General features: G+C 51.4%; 1 protein-coding gene across 4 annotated transcripts in view; it reads right to left on the reverse strand.

Moving 5' to 3' along the window:
- Positions 1 to 16073, reverse strand: part of Crhr2 (corticotropin releasing hormone receptor 2) — a 43372-nt gene that overhangs the window by 26071 nt on the left and 1228 nt on the right. For 2 of the 4 annotated variants that reach the window (XM_021164562.1, XM_021164561.2), the window contains exons 2-3: positions 7706 to 7796; positions 1546 to 1671 (exon numbers count right to left, since the gene is read on the reverse strand). In XM_021164562.1, coding sequence (XP_021020221.1) covers positions 1546 to 1671; positions 7706 to 7796 — 217 coding nt within the window. Of the gene's footprint in view, positions 1 to 1545; positions 1672 to 1800; positions 2031 to 7705; positions 7797 to 16073 lie in introns of those variants that run through there. The other 2 variants (XM_021164564.1, XM_029478864.1) reach the window with 2 other exon arrangements.

Genomic DNA, 16073 nt, shown 5'->3' on the forward strand with positions numbered 1-16073 from the left:
AGTACAGTTGCTGTGGCTGGCACATAGTGGGGGTTCAGCAATTGGTTCTATGATGCTGTGCTGAGCTCTGTTCTGGAAGAGAGAGTCAGGCCCCAGCCTGGGCAGGTGGGGTTCCAGGCTGGTTGGAGGAAACAGGGTAAGAGCTCTCTCTCTGAGCCTCCTCAGTCATTCCCCTTTGCTCTGCATGGCCCTTAGCCTCGTTCTTCTCAATTAGGTACCTGATTTCCACTGCCCAACTTCCCAGAGGTCACATCCTAAAAATACAATGTCATTAGTTACTCCTGGGAGGGAACTTGAAGGCATTTCTTGCATACCTCCTGGGTCAGGATCCTCACTGCCTCTCAATGAGATCTGTTTTAATCATGCTTAGCAGGCGTTTCTTGGGTGATGGGGAAGCCTTCATCAGTGGCTCCTGTACCTCCATAGATTTTTCTTTTTATTAGGAGCATCCAGTCCTAGCTTTTTCAGAGCAGGCTGCTCCTTGAGCCCAGGGAGCATAGCTTGGCCCCACTGCAGGCACTGTGGCCTTGTTTTAGGTACCTATAAGGTGAAGGTCTCCTTGCCTTCAGAGAGCTGGGACGTGCACATGTAGGTGTTGATGGAAGAGAGAGATCACAATTCCGACACTACTGCTAAGGGCTATATACAAACAGCTTGCCACAGAGTCTTGTCAGTGCCGTATTAGCATGTAGGAGCCATTGCCACCAGCAACCTGCAACCTCGAAGAGCTTAGTCCTGCCTCCCATGCCCTGGCTTCCATTTGTATTGACATGTGTGTATTGACACAACCCCCAGATTGAATGCCCCTCCGCCTCACCCCCTGCTTCCCTCTTCTTTTTCCTGCAGTGTGTAGCCCTCTCAGGTGGCTCTCCAGCCTCCAGGAGGAAGAAAGCTGCAGGCTGTTCTTCCTGGGAGGTGGAGGTGTGGACCTCCTCCAAACCCACAAGTTACCTGAGGTTGAACAGAGGTAACACTGCCCAGGGCTCTAGACTCAAAAGCTCAGTGAGCAGTCCCAGTGGTTAGGGGAAAAGATGATACCCTAGTTCCCCTGGCTTCCCGGAGTCGAGGCTCAGTATGTTCTCCAATGTAGGAGCTCATCTCCTTATCCTATCCCCTCGTGATCGCTCATCTCCAATAGTAGGTTCTGATCCCCTTAGTCACAACGTGGATACAAGATCAAGATATATGCTGCGTCGCCTTAGAGATGGGAGAGGATTGTATAAACAGAAACGAAGCCTGAATGGACACACACCAGGCACAACAAACAGCGTAGGGGAAGGTTGCTCCTAAGGGAAGGAAGTATTTCCCACTCTCTTGCTCAGCTCTTACCAAACATGAGAACTCTGGGCAAACCACCGCCTAATCTGGGTTAGAAGCACTATAGAGTTAGGGACAGAAGGTGTGCCCCATTTACAGAGTTCCCGAAGTAAGTGCTTCGGGGTACAGAGGCCATCTGGCAGGTGCCCGATTTAAGGTCCAGAACCCTCCCTTCTTTCTGAGCCGCCTTTCTGGGAGGCCAGCATGCGACAAGCGAGGGACACTCACGGGTCGTGTTGTACTTGATGCCATTGAAGTACTCGGGGCACGGTCTCTCCACTAGGGCTCCGGGTGCACTCTGTGGCCAGCAGGTCCCGATCTGGTCCAAGGTCGTGTTGCAGTAGGTGTAGGGACCTGGAGACAGGAGGGAGTGCAGAGAGCTTCTGAGGGGTGGCCCGGGCGCGGGGTACCACTCAGACCTGCTCTAGGAGAACGCCAGCGGAGCAAGCCCACGTGCCGCTAGTTCTCTAGCCTCTTGCCTACCTTCGGGGTCCGGGAGCACTCCCCAGCCGTCCAGGAGCAGCTCCTCGGCCAGCGCCAGGCTGCAGTTGGCCTCCAGCAGGCTGAGGAGCAGCGCCGCGTCCATTGCGCCCCGGAGCCGCGCGCAGAGGGAGTGGGAGTGCGCGCCCCGCGTGGCTGCGAAGGAGCGGGCGCGACGCGGAGCGGCCAGAGAGTGCAGCGTCCAGGTTCCTCCCCGCCCACCCCGGGCAGCTTCGGGGCTCGGCAATTGATCGATCGCCCCAGGACCTTGGCCAAGAGAAGCCGCGGGGCTCACGGAGCTGAGGGGCCGCCCGCTCCACCACGACCAATGGCAGCGTCGGGGGCGGGGCTCTGTCTCCAGCCCCGTCGGGACCGAGGCCCTCGGTGCACTCTGGACTCGACAAGTCGCTAGAATGGCCTCAGAGCTGGCGATCTATGGGTGGCCGAATAACTCCTCCGAGGATCGAAGGTTGCAGGCCTCGGGGCTGCAGGAGATCCACGCCACCCTCCTACACCTATCTCCAGCCAAAGTTGGTCTGCTTTTGACTCAGAAATGTATTTCCCAACGGAGGACATTAGAGATGGATAGGGCCAACTAGTCAGCCCAGCAGCAGATTTGTGCCCCGGGGAAGTAAATGGGTTGAAGGAGCCCCAGAGGGTGCAGAGAGTGGAGTTGGTATATGGCTCCCAGCAGGAGCCAGGAACCGGTGACAACACCAGGTTTCACACTGGCAGATTTGCCACCAGCCGTGAGAGGAGGATATCTAGGAAGAAATTAATTAAAATGATCTGGAAGACTTGAAGGTTTTAGTGTCCTGGGCACCAGATAGAGTGAGAGGTGAAAAAAGATCTCTTTCTCCTGGCTTATGCAGGGCCATTTGAGGAAGGGAGAAAAGTCAGTGTTTCCCACCAGCAGGAATGGAGGAGGGAGCACCCCTGTAGAGATTCTGCCCCACCCCCACCCCCGCACTCCCCTCCCTAGTGATGCTTGCCTGGGGATTAGTTGAATGGACCTAACTATCTCAGAGTGCTCAGGGTGGGTTTATAACTCCACGCCTGTGAAGTGGATGTGCCTAGGTTGAGGAACCTGCCTAGGTGTGTCTTTCTCTCTGGATTCTGCTTTGCCTCTCCTTTCTGTCATGTTGCCTGAGGCAAGAGTCTTCCTGGGTTTTCTCCATCAGAGGCACATTTCCTGAGTTCCTTCACAGTCTAGAGCATCTATGGTGTAAGAGGCTCTAGAATGAGTCCTGTCCCCCTGCACTCTCCACTGGGGACCAGGTTCTAGCGAAGGCCAAACCCATCCTGAAGAGGCCAGTGCTCCAGGTGGAGAAAGGCAAAGAACGGGCCATTGCCTTTGTACAATCTTCCTCAACTCTGTATTAATAGTGCTGACACTCCCAAGCAGAGAGAGCGAGTTCGCGAGAGAGGGAGCGAGCAGTAAGACCAGGCTGAGCCCTGGACTCTCTCCAGGATCTGCCCACTGGAAGGGAGACATGCAGAGTTCCAGACAGATCTGTCCTCTGCCTCCCTGGATGGACAGTTAGGGCCCTGGTCCAACCCTTGGCAGAGCCTTAGGTCGGAGCATGAGTAGCTGGGTTGGTCCTCACAGGGATGCAATCTCCTTCACTAGCAAAAGATGGCTCTTCGTGTACTGTCATAGCACAGAGAAGAGGGAAACCAAGCCAACCTCAGGAGACACATACCATAGCAAGGAGGCGGTGAGAGCACATGTGACCTGCCCCTTTATATGCAGGTTGCTACAGAATAGGGGTTGGTCTGGGTGACTTGCTTGCTTAACAGTTTCCTCTGGATAACGACCAGTTCAGTGTCAGGACCAAAAGCTACTATGCACCCTAAATGTATGAATCCCTAAGATCTCTAGGACCCCAGGAGATGGCTCCATTTTCTTCATAATCTCATATTTACAGAGACAACTGGTACACGATTCGAGATGTTACATAGGGAAACCAACTGGCTTCACTGCCTACTTCAAGGCTGGCAAATGGGTAAATGAAGGAGAAATTGAAAAGAACACTTTCCTTAGATTAGATCCAGCTCTATATGAGCAAGCTGGGGGCTGTTTGTTAGTAAAGGGGAAGAGGTAAGAAGGACATGGGTTCCTGTGGCGTCTGGTCAGTCCTATTACAGACCCAAGCTAGGCATGAAAGGACAAGTATTTGGAAAGTATCTGCATTCCAGACTGACGGGGCCAGGAACATGGGAGAGTAGGTTCAGGGGACTGCATCAGGTACCAGGGAGTGTCCTGTTGTCATGAGGAGCCTGGGGTGAGGAGTGTGTTTCTGCTCCTCAGTGTCTCAAGGGCCACCACTGATATAGCTATGGTGGTGATGCATAGTGCCAGGCCAGCTTAGACACGCCCACTGCACAGCCTCATCCACGCCATTAAACAGGCCTACAGAGCACCACAGAGACTCTACTGTCAGAGTGCTGTGCTCAGACAAAATTACACATGCTCTCATTTACACTCCCGCTATGCAAGTGCCAGGTGGACAACAGGGTTTATAAGGGCAGCCCTTGCTTCTGTGAGAGGCTGCCCTCCAGACTACAGTGCAGACAGGAAGTCTATTTAGGGATGGCTAGGGACAAGCAATGAGATTTTCTTCTGGAGTCATAGTGAGGTGTGGTGTATCTCTCTTAAACTATGACACTGAGGGACGGTCAGGGAACAGAGGAGGTGACATGGTGTCCCGATGCTCAACCACGGATCCACACTGTGGGACCAGGGAAGGCCTGTCGTGATAATCCCACCCCACACATGCACTGTACAGATGGGCAGGAGGATATGCAGAGGAGGGAAAGTCAGTTCCCTGACCCAGCCTGCCAGCTGTATTCATCTCTGCAGCACCGCAGCTGGCATCCCACTTCCTTCACAGGGAAGATGAGAAGACTTTACAATTGTGGTCATGTCATCTTCCAGGATTAGCTCTGCATAGCCTTCAGGGTGAGGCCAGTGTCTTTGGCACTGTACAGAAGACACTTGGTGAGTTCGCCCCATTTTCACCTGTTGCTGGCTGGGTGCTCTGTACTTCTGCCATGCTCTGCCCACCATTTAGAATGCCCTGCAGCCTCTTTTCCCTTCCTGTAAGCATGCAGCTGTGGTCTTACCTCTTCTGCCCCTACTGCTCAAGATGCTTCCCTATTTATAGGGGCTGCTCTAGGTCTCAACAAAGTTCTACCAACCTGGACTTAGCCAACTCTATTTACATGAGGCTCCATGAGTGGGCAAGCCTGTTCACTAACTTCCCCCAGAGTCTCCAACACCCATTAGAGTGTTCCAGAGATGGCTGTCCATTACACAGGGGAAAACAGAAAACAAAAACCAAGCAAGTTCCTTAGCCATAGGGTATTGAGAAATACCCAGGGTTCTGTCTCTTAGAGGGCCAGACTCCCTGCCCCTCTAACTAATAGTAGTATTTCTCTGTGTGTGTACACACATGAGTGTCTTTGTGTATGAGTATGTATCCATACATCTTGAATTGGAAAGTTACTTGAAAGATTCCTTGGATGCCTTTGGACCCTTATATTGTCTCTGAATAGAATAAATAATATGCCTCCCAATAATTTCCAGGCATTTTCCAAATATATGTAAATGCATGTGTGATGAATAAAATAGAAATATTCCATTAAGGGCTTGCTGGAAGTTATAATTGCTCTCCTGACTATGTGGATTTTTTTTCATTTATTTTGGACCACAGGGGCATACAGCACAATTGGTCATAGTCTTTGATTTACAGTCCCTTGTCATCATCAGCCCACATACACACAGTCTAACTTTTATAGTCTTTTCTTTAATGGAAGCGTTGTATAGCAGTGACCATAATGAGCTGGCCACCAATCTGGAACAGATATTAGCAGTCATGCACATATTTATCCCAGAGGAAGCACCATCTTGAATGCTGCATTTATCACTCACTCCCTCGCTCTTTTATTTTCTTTTCAGTTTTCCGCATGTAAGATTCTCTGAGCGATGGTGAGCGTGGTTGTGCTTCCCTTAGTCATTCCACATTCTCCTAACTCGTGGACACGAGAGAAGAGACGGCTCCCACTCGGGGACTACAGAAGCAGGTTCCACAGCCCAGCAGGCATCCTAACAGTGCCCGTGTTCACCCCAGGGCCGTGGCTAATGAGGGATGATGTGTCCTCACAGTGGCTGCTAGGCAGCGTCACCAGCGATGTGCTGGATGAATATTTAATGACACAAGGAAGCAGTCACTCGCAGTTATTAGAGAGAAGCACAGGTTAGAAAGCTGTGGCCACAATCACAGTTCGCTTCTGGTGAAAACAAAACAAAATGAAAAAGACCTCAAAACAACAACAAAAACAAATAAATAAGCAAGGTGAGACTCTGTGAATGGTGGGCAGGAGGCACTGGCCAAACTGAGACGAACTCTTATCTGATGAGTCAAAAGGGCTTTTCAACCAAATTTTGTATAAATAGTGCCAGTGCGTTTTGTCAGCAGATGGAAAGAAGCCTTAAAAATGGGGCAGGGAGGGTGGTGTCCAAAAGGATGGCCTTCTCCCCCATCTCAGGTTGGGGGTGGGGCAACTGTCCCACCTTTTCAAGCAGAGGGCAGGGAGAGGCCAGGGTGTCTTTGAACAGCACTGTTTCCTCTGATGACAAAGTGCAGGAAGGGACGGCACTCCTGTCTGCTAGGCATGGCCCATGCTGTCTGTCCCCTCTGCCAAAGTGTTCCTCTTAGATAGACTTAAACCCTAATTCTAATGGATGAAGAAACAGAGATGTAGGCTGAGTGCTATCCCTCCAAATTCTCACATTGTAATCCAAAGTCCCAATAACTAAGACTGTGGTCTTCATTGGGTCTGGGTTCTTTACAGAGGAGATTCAAATATGGATGCAATTTGGCCAGTAGGCACGGTTCTTAAGATGAGTGGCCTTCTAAGAAGGTGGAACAGGCCCTCTCAGAGGGAAAACCCGAGGACAGGAAAGGCCAGAGAGAGGCCTTGGAGTAGCCAACCCAAGCCAACCCTTGGCCATGCCCTTCCAGACTCCAGACTAGGGAGAAGATGAGTTTGAATCCATCAAGTGACCCAAGTCTAGTGCTTTGTCACAGTAGTCTAGGAAACTCATATAGACAGGTGTCTTGCCTAAAGCCCCACAATTGCTGCATGGAGGAGCTGGGACAAGATTGGTCTCATTCTGCACAGCCCCACAGCAGAAGTGCAGGGGGTGGGATTTAACCCCTTTATGTCTGCCTCAGGTTGTGCTTGGATGTCCAGGGCTGGCCAACACTCCTGTTTCCTTGAGCCCTGACAGGTTCTGAGCCATAGGACACCCTCCCCCTCCTAAGTCCTCTTTCCATGCTGTTTCTGTGAACAAGCCCTTTGGAAGTCCAGGGAGGGAGGGTGGGGCCCTCGAAATGTCTCCCTAGAGCTATCAACTCCTCCTTCCGCAGCACTTCCCCTCACTGTGTGAGACAGCTTCTGGAAACCTCAGAGGGTCAGAGCCCAGAGCCTGGCTGCTGTTTCACAGGACCATACTGGGGTGATGCCTGTAGCCACGGCAACCAGAGATGTTTTTACACCTTCTGCTAGTCTTGCCTTTTGGCTGAGTTTGAAAGCAGAAGGGTCATCCCCCTCTCTAGGCTCCTGAACACACCAGTCTAGTCGATTTTTTTTTCAGGTACCCAGGCAGGGACAGTGAGCAAGAGGAGGCTTTCTGGCCAAATTCTTGTCATTGATCAAGAGCCCACAGTTGTAATAGAGAACGATACTGTGCAAAGACCCTAGAGAAGAGACCAAATTGGGCCTTACAGCCAGGGCTCTGTGTGCTATCCAACCGAGCTGCTTTGCTCAAGCTCCAGGGCTCCCCTCAGGTCCCAGGACGAGTGTGGGCTGGGGTGGGGTGGGGGTGGGCAAGCATGCATACCTGAAAAATTCCCAGTTGTGGTCCTGTGGCAGTACTGCTCCAAAAGTGTCCACAGGGGCTGGTCCTGGGGTGCCTGGCCTGGTTGGACCACCTAGGGGAGCAGAAGTGAGGGTTACTGGCCAGGCACCCAGTTATGTCTCTCACTCCTCATGTCTATTACCTTTCCTGCAGAGAGAGAGACAGCTCAGCAGGGAGATGCTCAAGTCCCCTTGGAAAGCAGTGCTCCTGCCTCTCCTGGAGCCCCACAAGGGCTGGGGAAGTGGTCAAGAAAGGGACACCTTTGAGACAGGAGTCTACCCCTTCCCTCAGCCCCAAAAGGTGGATGGGATACGCCAATGTAGTGCCCTGTCCTCTATCACTAAAGCTCCCGGCAAATGCTTCTGGATGGCCTTCTGTGTGGTGACATTAAGTGTCCCAGGCAAGGTATCCTAAGCTTAGAGAAAGGACAGAGGCAGGAAAGGCAGGCTGCAGTCTAGCTTTCCCGGCCCAGATAAATTGGAGAGACATGAAGGTTAATATATGGGAAAGATAGCTAACCAGGCCTTGGAGGGCTTCCTGTAAGAGGAGGAGTTGTGTGATGATGAAAGAATGAGTGGATAAGAGAGAAAGGACCACAGTGCCAGCGCAGACACTCGCTAAGGAGCAGATGACAGTAAAATCTAACCCAAAAGGCTTTCAGGAAAAGCCTGTCTTTCAGGAAAGCCCTCAGAGTAATTGCTGGGCACAGTGGATAAAACAGGTGTGAGCATGTCTGCCGTGGGTGAAGGGCATTTTCTGGAGTTGTGGCATGGAAAAGAACATGATGAAATGGGTTTTGACATGTGAGTAGGAGTTTGCTTAGCTGACAAGGGTCCCTGCCTAAGTGGGGAGCACAGCATCTGCAAAGGCAGAAAAAGTGGGGAAAATGACGTAAGGCTGGATTGGAGCAAAGTCCTCTAAAATCCTAACCCTGCCTACAGCTCCTCCCAAGACCATGCTTCTCTTACCCTGCAATAGCATGCATGTTCTCGCGCGCGCGCGTGTGTGTGTGTCTGCAATAGCATGCATGTGCTCACTAGTGTGTGTGTGCGCGTGTGTGCATGCGTGCTTCTGGGTCCCTCTCAGCCCTGTCACTTTTGATTCTGAGGCTGCAGAAGGCATTGTTCCCTTAGCAGGCAGCTGTCTTTCTCTTGCTTGTCAGGATTTCTTTCCTGGACAGCTGGACCCATTTGCCCCAGGATGTTCCCATAGGCTGAAACCCTCAAACATCACATTTAGTCTATTTTCTGGGCTGAATCTGAAGGGTGAACACTTGGTGTCCCTGTGCTGGCTTAGAGCTGCTGATTAATAACCCCATCACTCAGATGTCGACCTAGTGCCCACGTGGCTTACTGGAAGTTCGCTGGCAGCCTTGGGTGCTCAGGGACGTTTGTGTATGCATGTGCACGCACAAACACACATATTCTGAGGGACATCCTGAGCTGTCAACCTTAAAGCTCTTGCTTTATGCCTCCAGGACGTATAGGGGACAGGGGTTCTGTGCTCATGCTCTGGACACTGCCTGGGGCTCTCTTACACCAGCCTCCTGGATGTCATGAAGTCAGGGCTTGCTCAGTAGAAGGACTGCCCACCAAGTGACTAGGGGAGCTTCCAGGCCAGACCCTCTGCTGCTTAGTCATCTCTTGTCTTCATGGGTACTAGGTTCTTGAAGGCATGACCTCTGCATCCCTTTCTGGGCTCATCCTTCAATACCACATGATGAATATGTGCCCTGTCTTTTCGGGGCTATGGGACACCAGGACTTAGAGCCAAGCCCTAAACCTCTAAACGGAGATGAGTGGGAAGGCAGTAGAGTGGGCAAGGGAGGGATGCACAGCCCCTCCGTTATCCCATTACAGTGTGTGTGTGTGTGTGTGTGTGTGTGTGTGTGTGTGTGTGTGTGAGAGAGAGAGAGAGAGAGAGAGAGAGAGCGCGAGCAGCTGGCAAGTCCTTCCTGGAGGGGCAGGCTTCCAGGGAATCCCAGACCACCCAGACCAAGGAAGCCCACATCACCTTGTGTGAGATGCCTGAGCCCAGGCTGTACCAGCTGTGGCTGAGCAAAACCCATTGCCAGGGGTGGGCACGGTAGCACTGTGCTCAGTATAGGAGAGCATTGCTCCATCTTGGGCAAAAAGAGCTGGTCAGAGTAGGCTTTGGAATCTTCCCATACTCCGTCTCTGTCTCTGTCTCAGTCTCTAGCTCTCCAAACTCCTCCTTCCATGGGTCCAAAAGTTGGCGTAGCCAAGAATCTTCTTTTACAACCCCACCTACCCACCCAGGATCTGCTTGATTCCATTGGACTTGGTTCAAGCACACGGCACACCCTTTGGGTACCTATTTTGAGCAGAACCACTGGTGGCCGTTGAGACAGGGAAAGGGCAGCATGTGGGTAGTATGAGTGGAGCTTCAGACAGCCCCACATTCAGCCTTCTAGGGGACATTGTTTCTGTACAGCATGGCCTTGACAAAGCTACCCAACCTCTCTGAGGCCAGTCTTCTCATCTCTTCAGTGGACATGGAGCTCCTGAAGACATGACCTCCACCTCCTCACCAGGTTCAGCCTTCAGGAGCGCACAGTGAATGACTGTCCTGTCAAGACATTCAAGGCTCTGGGAAGCATGAACTGAGAGCTGAATCCAAAGGGGAGATGAGTAGGGAAATGTCAGGGTGAACAGTATGAAGAGGAATGACCCCGTGAAGCAAATGAACAAAGGCTCAAGGCAGCCAGCAGAACCTGGTATTGGGGACATTGTTGGGGGATGGGAGGATACTGGTGAGAGGCCAGCAAAACCTGGTTTTAGGCAGCTGTTGGGAGGGTAGGAGGCAGTGGGAGATAGACAGTTTCTTGTGTGATGCTTCCTGTGTGCTGGGCACTGCTCTAAACTGAGACCAGAAGACAGCTCATTTGCTCCCTGCCACAGCTTCTGAGAGCTGTGAATAACCCCACTTCACAGGAGCCAAGGCCACACAGCGGGTAAGAGCCCAGGGCAAGATTCCAGCCCAGGGAACCCAATGAGCTATGGGTATGGCTGACTGGTCTTGTTACACAGAGAAAGGCTGGTCCTAGGTAAACGTGGGGAGGTGAGATTTACAGAGGCCAGTAGGACCCCAGACCACACGTGGCACTCAGAAGGCCCTCGCCAGCCATAGAAGAGCAGAGTGGATGGTGGGGAGAGGTCTGGGGTCACAAGAGGCAGGTGCAGCCAGCAGGTCAGAGGTCCAAGCAGGGAAATGGGAAATTTACATTGTGAATTTGGGATATAGAACAGAGCCTCTGTTTGGCCTTGGTCCCTGGTTCACTAACACGGAGCTCCTGAAACCCTTGCGATCTTCAGAGTGGCAGATGTGTCATTTCTTTCTAATGAGGTGGCTCTCAGAGCTCCTGTAGTCATGACGAGGAGTGTGGAACTTTCAAACACATTCCCAGGTAGAGATGGGTGGGGCTTGTGTGGCCTTGTGAATAAGAGTTCATATATAAACGCTTATCCACCAGGAGTGGGGCCCTCTGACATGATTCAAATATGTGTCCTTGTTGGAAGAAGTGTGTCACTGGTGGGGTGGGCTTTGAGGTTCTCTTGTTCTCAGCCTGTGAATCAGGTGGAGCTCTCAGCTACTGCTCCAGTGCCGTGTGTTCTGCCGTGCACCCTGCCATGATGATAATGGACTAACCCTCTGAAACTGTAAGCCAGCCCCCAATGAAATGCTTTCTTTTATAAGAGTTGCCTTGGTTTATGGTGTCTCTTCATGGCAACAGAACACTGGCTAAGACAGACTGCCTTAGTAACCCCAGTGCTAATGGTCTGTCTTGTCTGTGGAATGTGTTCTCCATGATGCATTGAGAGACTTGTAGTTTGGCTGTGAATCTAGGGACTCCACCCTTCCCCACCTCATCTCACTCAGCACCTTCCTTCAGCTGTGTCCTTTCTCCCTTCTTCCACATCAACTGGTATCTGGACCAGATGTTTTCTTGAGATCTTTCTTAGCCCTTCTAATCCAGTACTGGACTCCAAGAAGGGTCATGGGGTCTGGGTTCCCCACAGGCTGAAACCTGAGAGTCTGGGAATATGCAACTGTTCCCTGAGAGGTCCAGCTAAGCCCTCATTGAGGTGTCTATGCCACTTCTATAGAGGCAGTGTCAGGAAAGAATGGAATTGCAGAAGTCCAGATGGACTATGGGGAACTGGAGACCTGTGTGATGTGCAGAGAACAGCTTTTGTTTTCTTTGGCCATCACCCTCTCTTCTGACTGGCCAGCTTTGGCTTCTACAATACCCTTGGATAGCCTGGGACCAGAGAGCTGCCCTCATCCTCACCCCTACCACAGGAGTCACATAGCAGGTCAGGGTACACATCTGTGTCCAAAGTTCCTGACCATGGCTTGATACATAGTAAGTGCTCAACAAATGTTTGCTGGCTGACTGATTGGATGGATGGATGGATGGATGGATGAAGAGCCTTGTTACCCTGGTTAAGTAAGGTCAATGCTACCCCCACCCAGTTCTTGGAACTCCAGCTCTGAACTTCTGCTGTTCCTCAGATTGCCTTTGCTTTGATGTTTCCTAAGAGGTTAGCCAGTGTGGGGCTCATTTCCTGTCTTTAGCCCTTAGAATGTTCCCTTATTGAGGAAGGCAGAAGAAGCCCTGGCAGGGAAGGAGACAGAGGCCAGAGCCAAGGCTCCAGCTGTTCTTCCTTTCCCTGGGCCCTATTCAAGCAGGGCTTGTGCCCTAGGGCCCAGTCAGGCACCTAGGTGCCACCTCACAGGAGCCAGGGGGTCTGGCTGGATCTACTCCTCTTCCTGGGTCTGGTGACAAGTTCCCTCTAAATTTAGGCCTCTGCCTAAGCCTGGCAGATTTACGGACCTTGAGTCTTCGGCTGGACCAGGAATCAGCCCCTCCCTACCTCTTCCCTCTGCTGTCCAAGGTCAGGAAAGGAACCAGGGAGGGAGAGCTCCTCCCACTGTCTGCCCCATTCAGTGTGTCAGTTTACCTCTGCTCAGGGAAGAGAAGAAGGAGGGTAGGAGGGGACAGGGAAGGGCAGAGTGGGGAGGGAGAGGGAGGGAAGGGGAGAATAGGAAGCAGGAGAGAAGGCAGGGTAGGGGACAAATGATAGAGATGTGAGGACAGAGAGGAAGAGAAAGAGGAGATGTGGGAGGAGAACGGGAAGGGGGTCCCATTGGATTCAGGAGTGGGGACCGTAATGGAGCCATTCTTCCTGAGGATGACTACCGGACTGGATAGGCCACTGCTTCCTAGAGCAGCAACCTTAATGGGGGGGGGGCAGCAACCTTAATGGGAGACTCTCAATGCTCAACTTTAACTTATAGGATGTAGTACCTCAAATGAGGACCCCAAGACATTAGAGGCCACTGGTATGCTTCTCACCCCTGCAGTTCTGCTCCAGTGGGCTCTTTGGTGAGTCCTTCTTCCTAAGATGCCTTGATGCCTCCTTTCAAGTCCCAAATCTACCTCGCTAGGCCCTGAGGAGAAGGGTGTCCTGACCTCCTTACTCTGTTCTTTTCTCTGAGAGCTGGTGAGATTTTATTTTTTTTCTTCCATCCTGTATTTCTTTCCCACCTGGGCCCCAGACCAGAAGTTGTGGTTGGAGGGAGGAGTTCCTTGACTCTGTGTGGAGGGAGCTGGCCAGCAGGAGTCCCTAGCACAGATCACTTGGTCTAAAAGCGTTCTCCGTATTAATCAACTCATCTAATGTCCACTAGGCCCAGTGATAGTCACCCTTCTGACAGACAGCAACTGTCTGAATGTCCTAAAATTAGTCTGACATTAAATTCAAGTTTTTTTTGTTTTTGTTTATTATTATTATTACTATTATTATTATCATTATTATTTGGTTTTTCAAGACAGGGTTTCTCTGTGTAGCCCTGGCTGTCCTGGAACTCACTTTGTAGACCAGTCTGGCTTCGAACTCAGAAATCTACCTGCTTCTGCCTCCTGAGTGCTGGGATTAAAGGTGTGCACCAGCACGCCCAGCTTAAAATCAAGGTTTTTTTTTTTTTGTTAAGATAAATGTTTTTTTAGATGACCTTGCCCTTCACCAGAGCAGTGACCATGAGCCCTGATCTCCCCTCTCCTCCTCAGCTCACAGATGGAGATAAGAGGGCCTAAGGTCTGGGTTCCCTGTGTTGTCTTGAAGCTTCAAGCAGGGAATCACGTAACACCTAGCTGGAGCCCTACATGCTATGCCCAGGCCAGCTGCCCAGAAAACCAAAGTCAGGATGCAGAGCAGGCCATCCCCCTGATTCTGTAGATCTAAGATGCCATCTTCAGAAGTTAGAATTCTGAATAGTCCTACTAAACAAACTCGTGCCAATCAGATGAAGTAAAATAGGAGGTCGCTGAGCCATGCCGTCATTCTAGAGCAGCAATTCAGGACATCTGAGTTCTGCGGAACTCAGTAGGCAGCGTCCTGTAGACAAATTACTTCAGAAAAAAAAAAAGAAATACTTAAACACTGGCAAAATGGCAAAGCCAAAGAGACTAAATTAGCTGATTAGGTTAGAAAACACTCCAAATGGAGTTAAATTTTTGGTGGGCAGGCATTAGATGACAGAGCTTCTGGGAAATGGCCCTGGGTATACTGCACTCTTGGCAAGGGACAGTGTGTGTGTGTATGTGTGTGGTAATGGAGAAGGGTGGTATTAAAGGCCAGGACTCAATTTTGAGAGAGGATGGAGTGGGTTATGTAAAGTCCAGTTTTCTACAGCTATTTGAAGGCAGCCAGACTTCTCGGTGTCTCCTCCCTTTGCTGGGCCGGCCTTCTCTGGATGAAAACCAGCAGAAGTTTTCTAGAGAAAACCTCTGTAGGAGGTTGTCTTGAGACCTCAAGAGTAAGCTTCCCCATCCCAGGGAGAGAGGCTGGGAGAGCCTGGGCTCCTGAAGCCCTCCCAGAGGTGCAGCTGACTGGAGGGAAGGCAGGTGGAGTGTTTTCATTTGCCATGCTTGCTTGCAGGGCTGCAAGTGTTTCAGACTTGGCAGTTTCCCAAGAATTTGGAATATTTAGGTGGACGGCACTGGCTGAAGTGAAGAGAACAACCCACAATGCCAAAATGTGAAATCCAAAATGGAAGTTTTACTTAAAAAGTTAGGAGTCATGGACCATGTCACCTAGTGTGCTCACCCTGTCTAGACCACTCCTCTGGGGAACCAGGGCACGCTCTGGCATGCAGGATACACCGTTTCTCTGCGGCCTCCAGAGGCCCTGGAAGATAAGCTGCAAGTCCGAGTTCAAAGACTGGCTACACGCTCCAGGCTCTGGAGGAGGAATATTCTCCTATCCTGTCCTCTCTCCTGGAAACCAGCCTCAGCCCTACTCCAGTTTAGAGTTCTCCTCGTGTGCCCAGGGTGCAGATCTTTTTCAGAGGCAAGGCCCCTCGGCCTTCACACACACACACACACACACACACACACACACACACACACACACACACCTATTGATCTGCCTCCTCCCACCAGAATCCTCCACTTCCTGCTGGGGTCTCTCACACCTCTTTATCTCTTTCTCTGGACCCAATTTATACCGGTTACAAGCATAGCTATTTCTTTGCTTCTCTTCCTGACAGGGCCCTTTCTGCCTGGGAACCCACCAGGCAGACGCCCAGGGTGGGCTTGCACGACCGTGTCCTTCCTCCCTTTGGAGCCACAATGCTCCTGCTGCTTTTCCTCCACACTGCTGCCTGGCTCTCGAGTTCCCACTTCCCTGGGGGCTGAAATCTCAGAATAGTTGGCCAAGCACCCAGAAACCAATCCTATTACCAAGAGGACCCAGGGAGAAGAAGGTTGAGCTTGGGAGGGGGGGGCATCAGAAAGACCAAGGTGTATTTACTCTCCAGCTGCTGATACGTTGAGGTGACTTTGGGCAAGGTACTCATTTCTCTCTCAGGCTGGGGACCTTAGAGAAGGCACAGATGGGCCTGGGCTGGCCCTGAAGGGTGTTGAGACTCATGGCCCATGCTTCAGTCTGGTACCCACCTCCTGGCCCTAGCCAGGCCTCCGGCAGGACAGGGCCCTCATGTCCTCGCCCCTGGCACCCATGCAAGCACCGTGCCTTAAGGCTTGACATGTGTCATCCCAGTTCTTCTCCAGGATGACCCTGTTGAGGGAGTATCTTTCTTTTCCTGATAAGGTAACTGAGGCTGGGTAAGTTTGAGGAGCCTGTCCAAGCTGGCAAAAGCCATTGTGCCTCAGATAGCAGACGTTCACTGCGTGTCTGGAATGACTGTCTAATGGATCAGTCCTAGCACATCTGGGGACACTGAAGTTTAAGATGCTATCCCTGAAGTTACTCCAGGGCTCTGTCTCTTGGGATGATTTGAAGGTAGTTTTTTTTTTTTTTTT

This window comes from Mus caroli, chromosome 6, assembly GCF_900094665.2.
Source record: "Mus caroli chromosome 6, CAROLI_EIJ_v1.1, whole genome shotgun sequence".
Classification (NCBI taxonomy): Eukaryota; Metazoa; Chordata; class Mammalia; order Rodentia; family Muridae; genus Mus; species Mus caroli.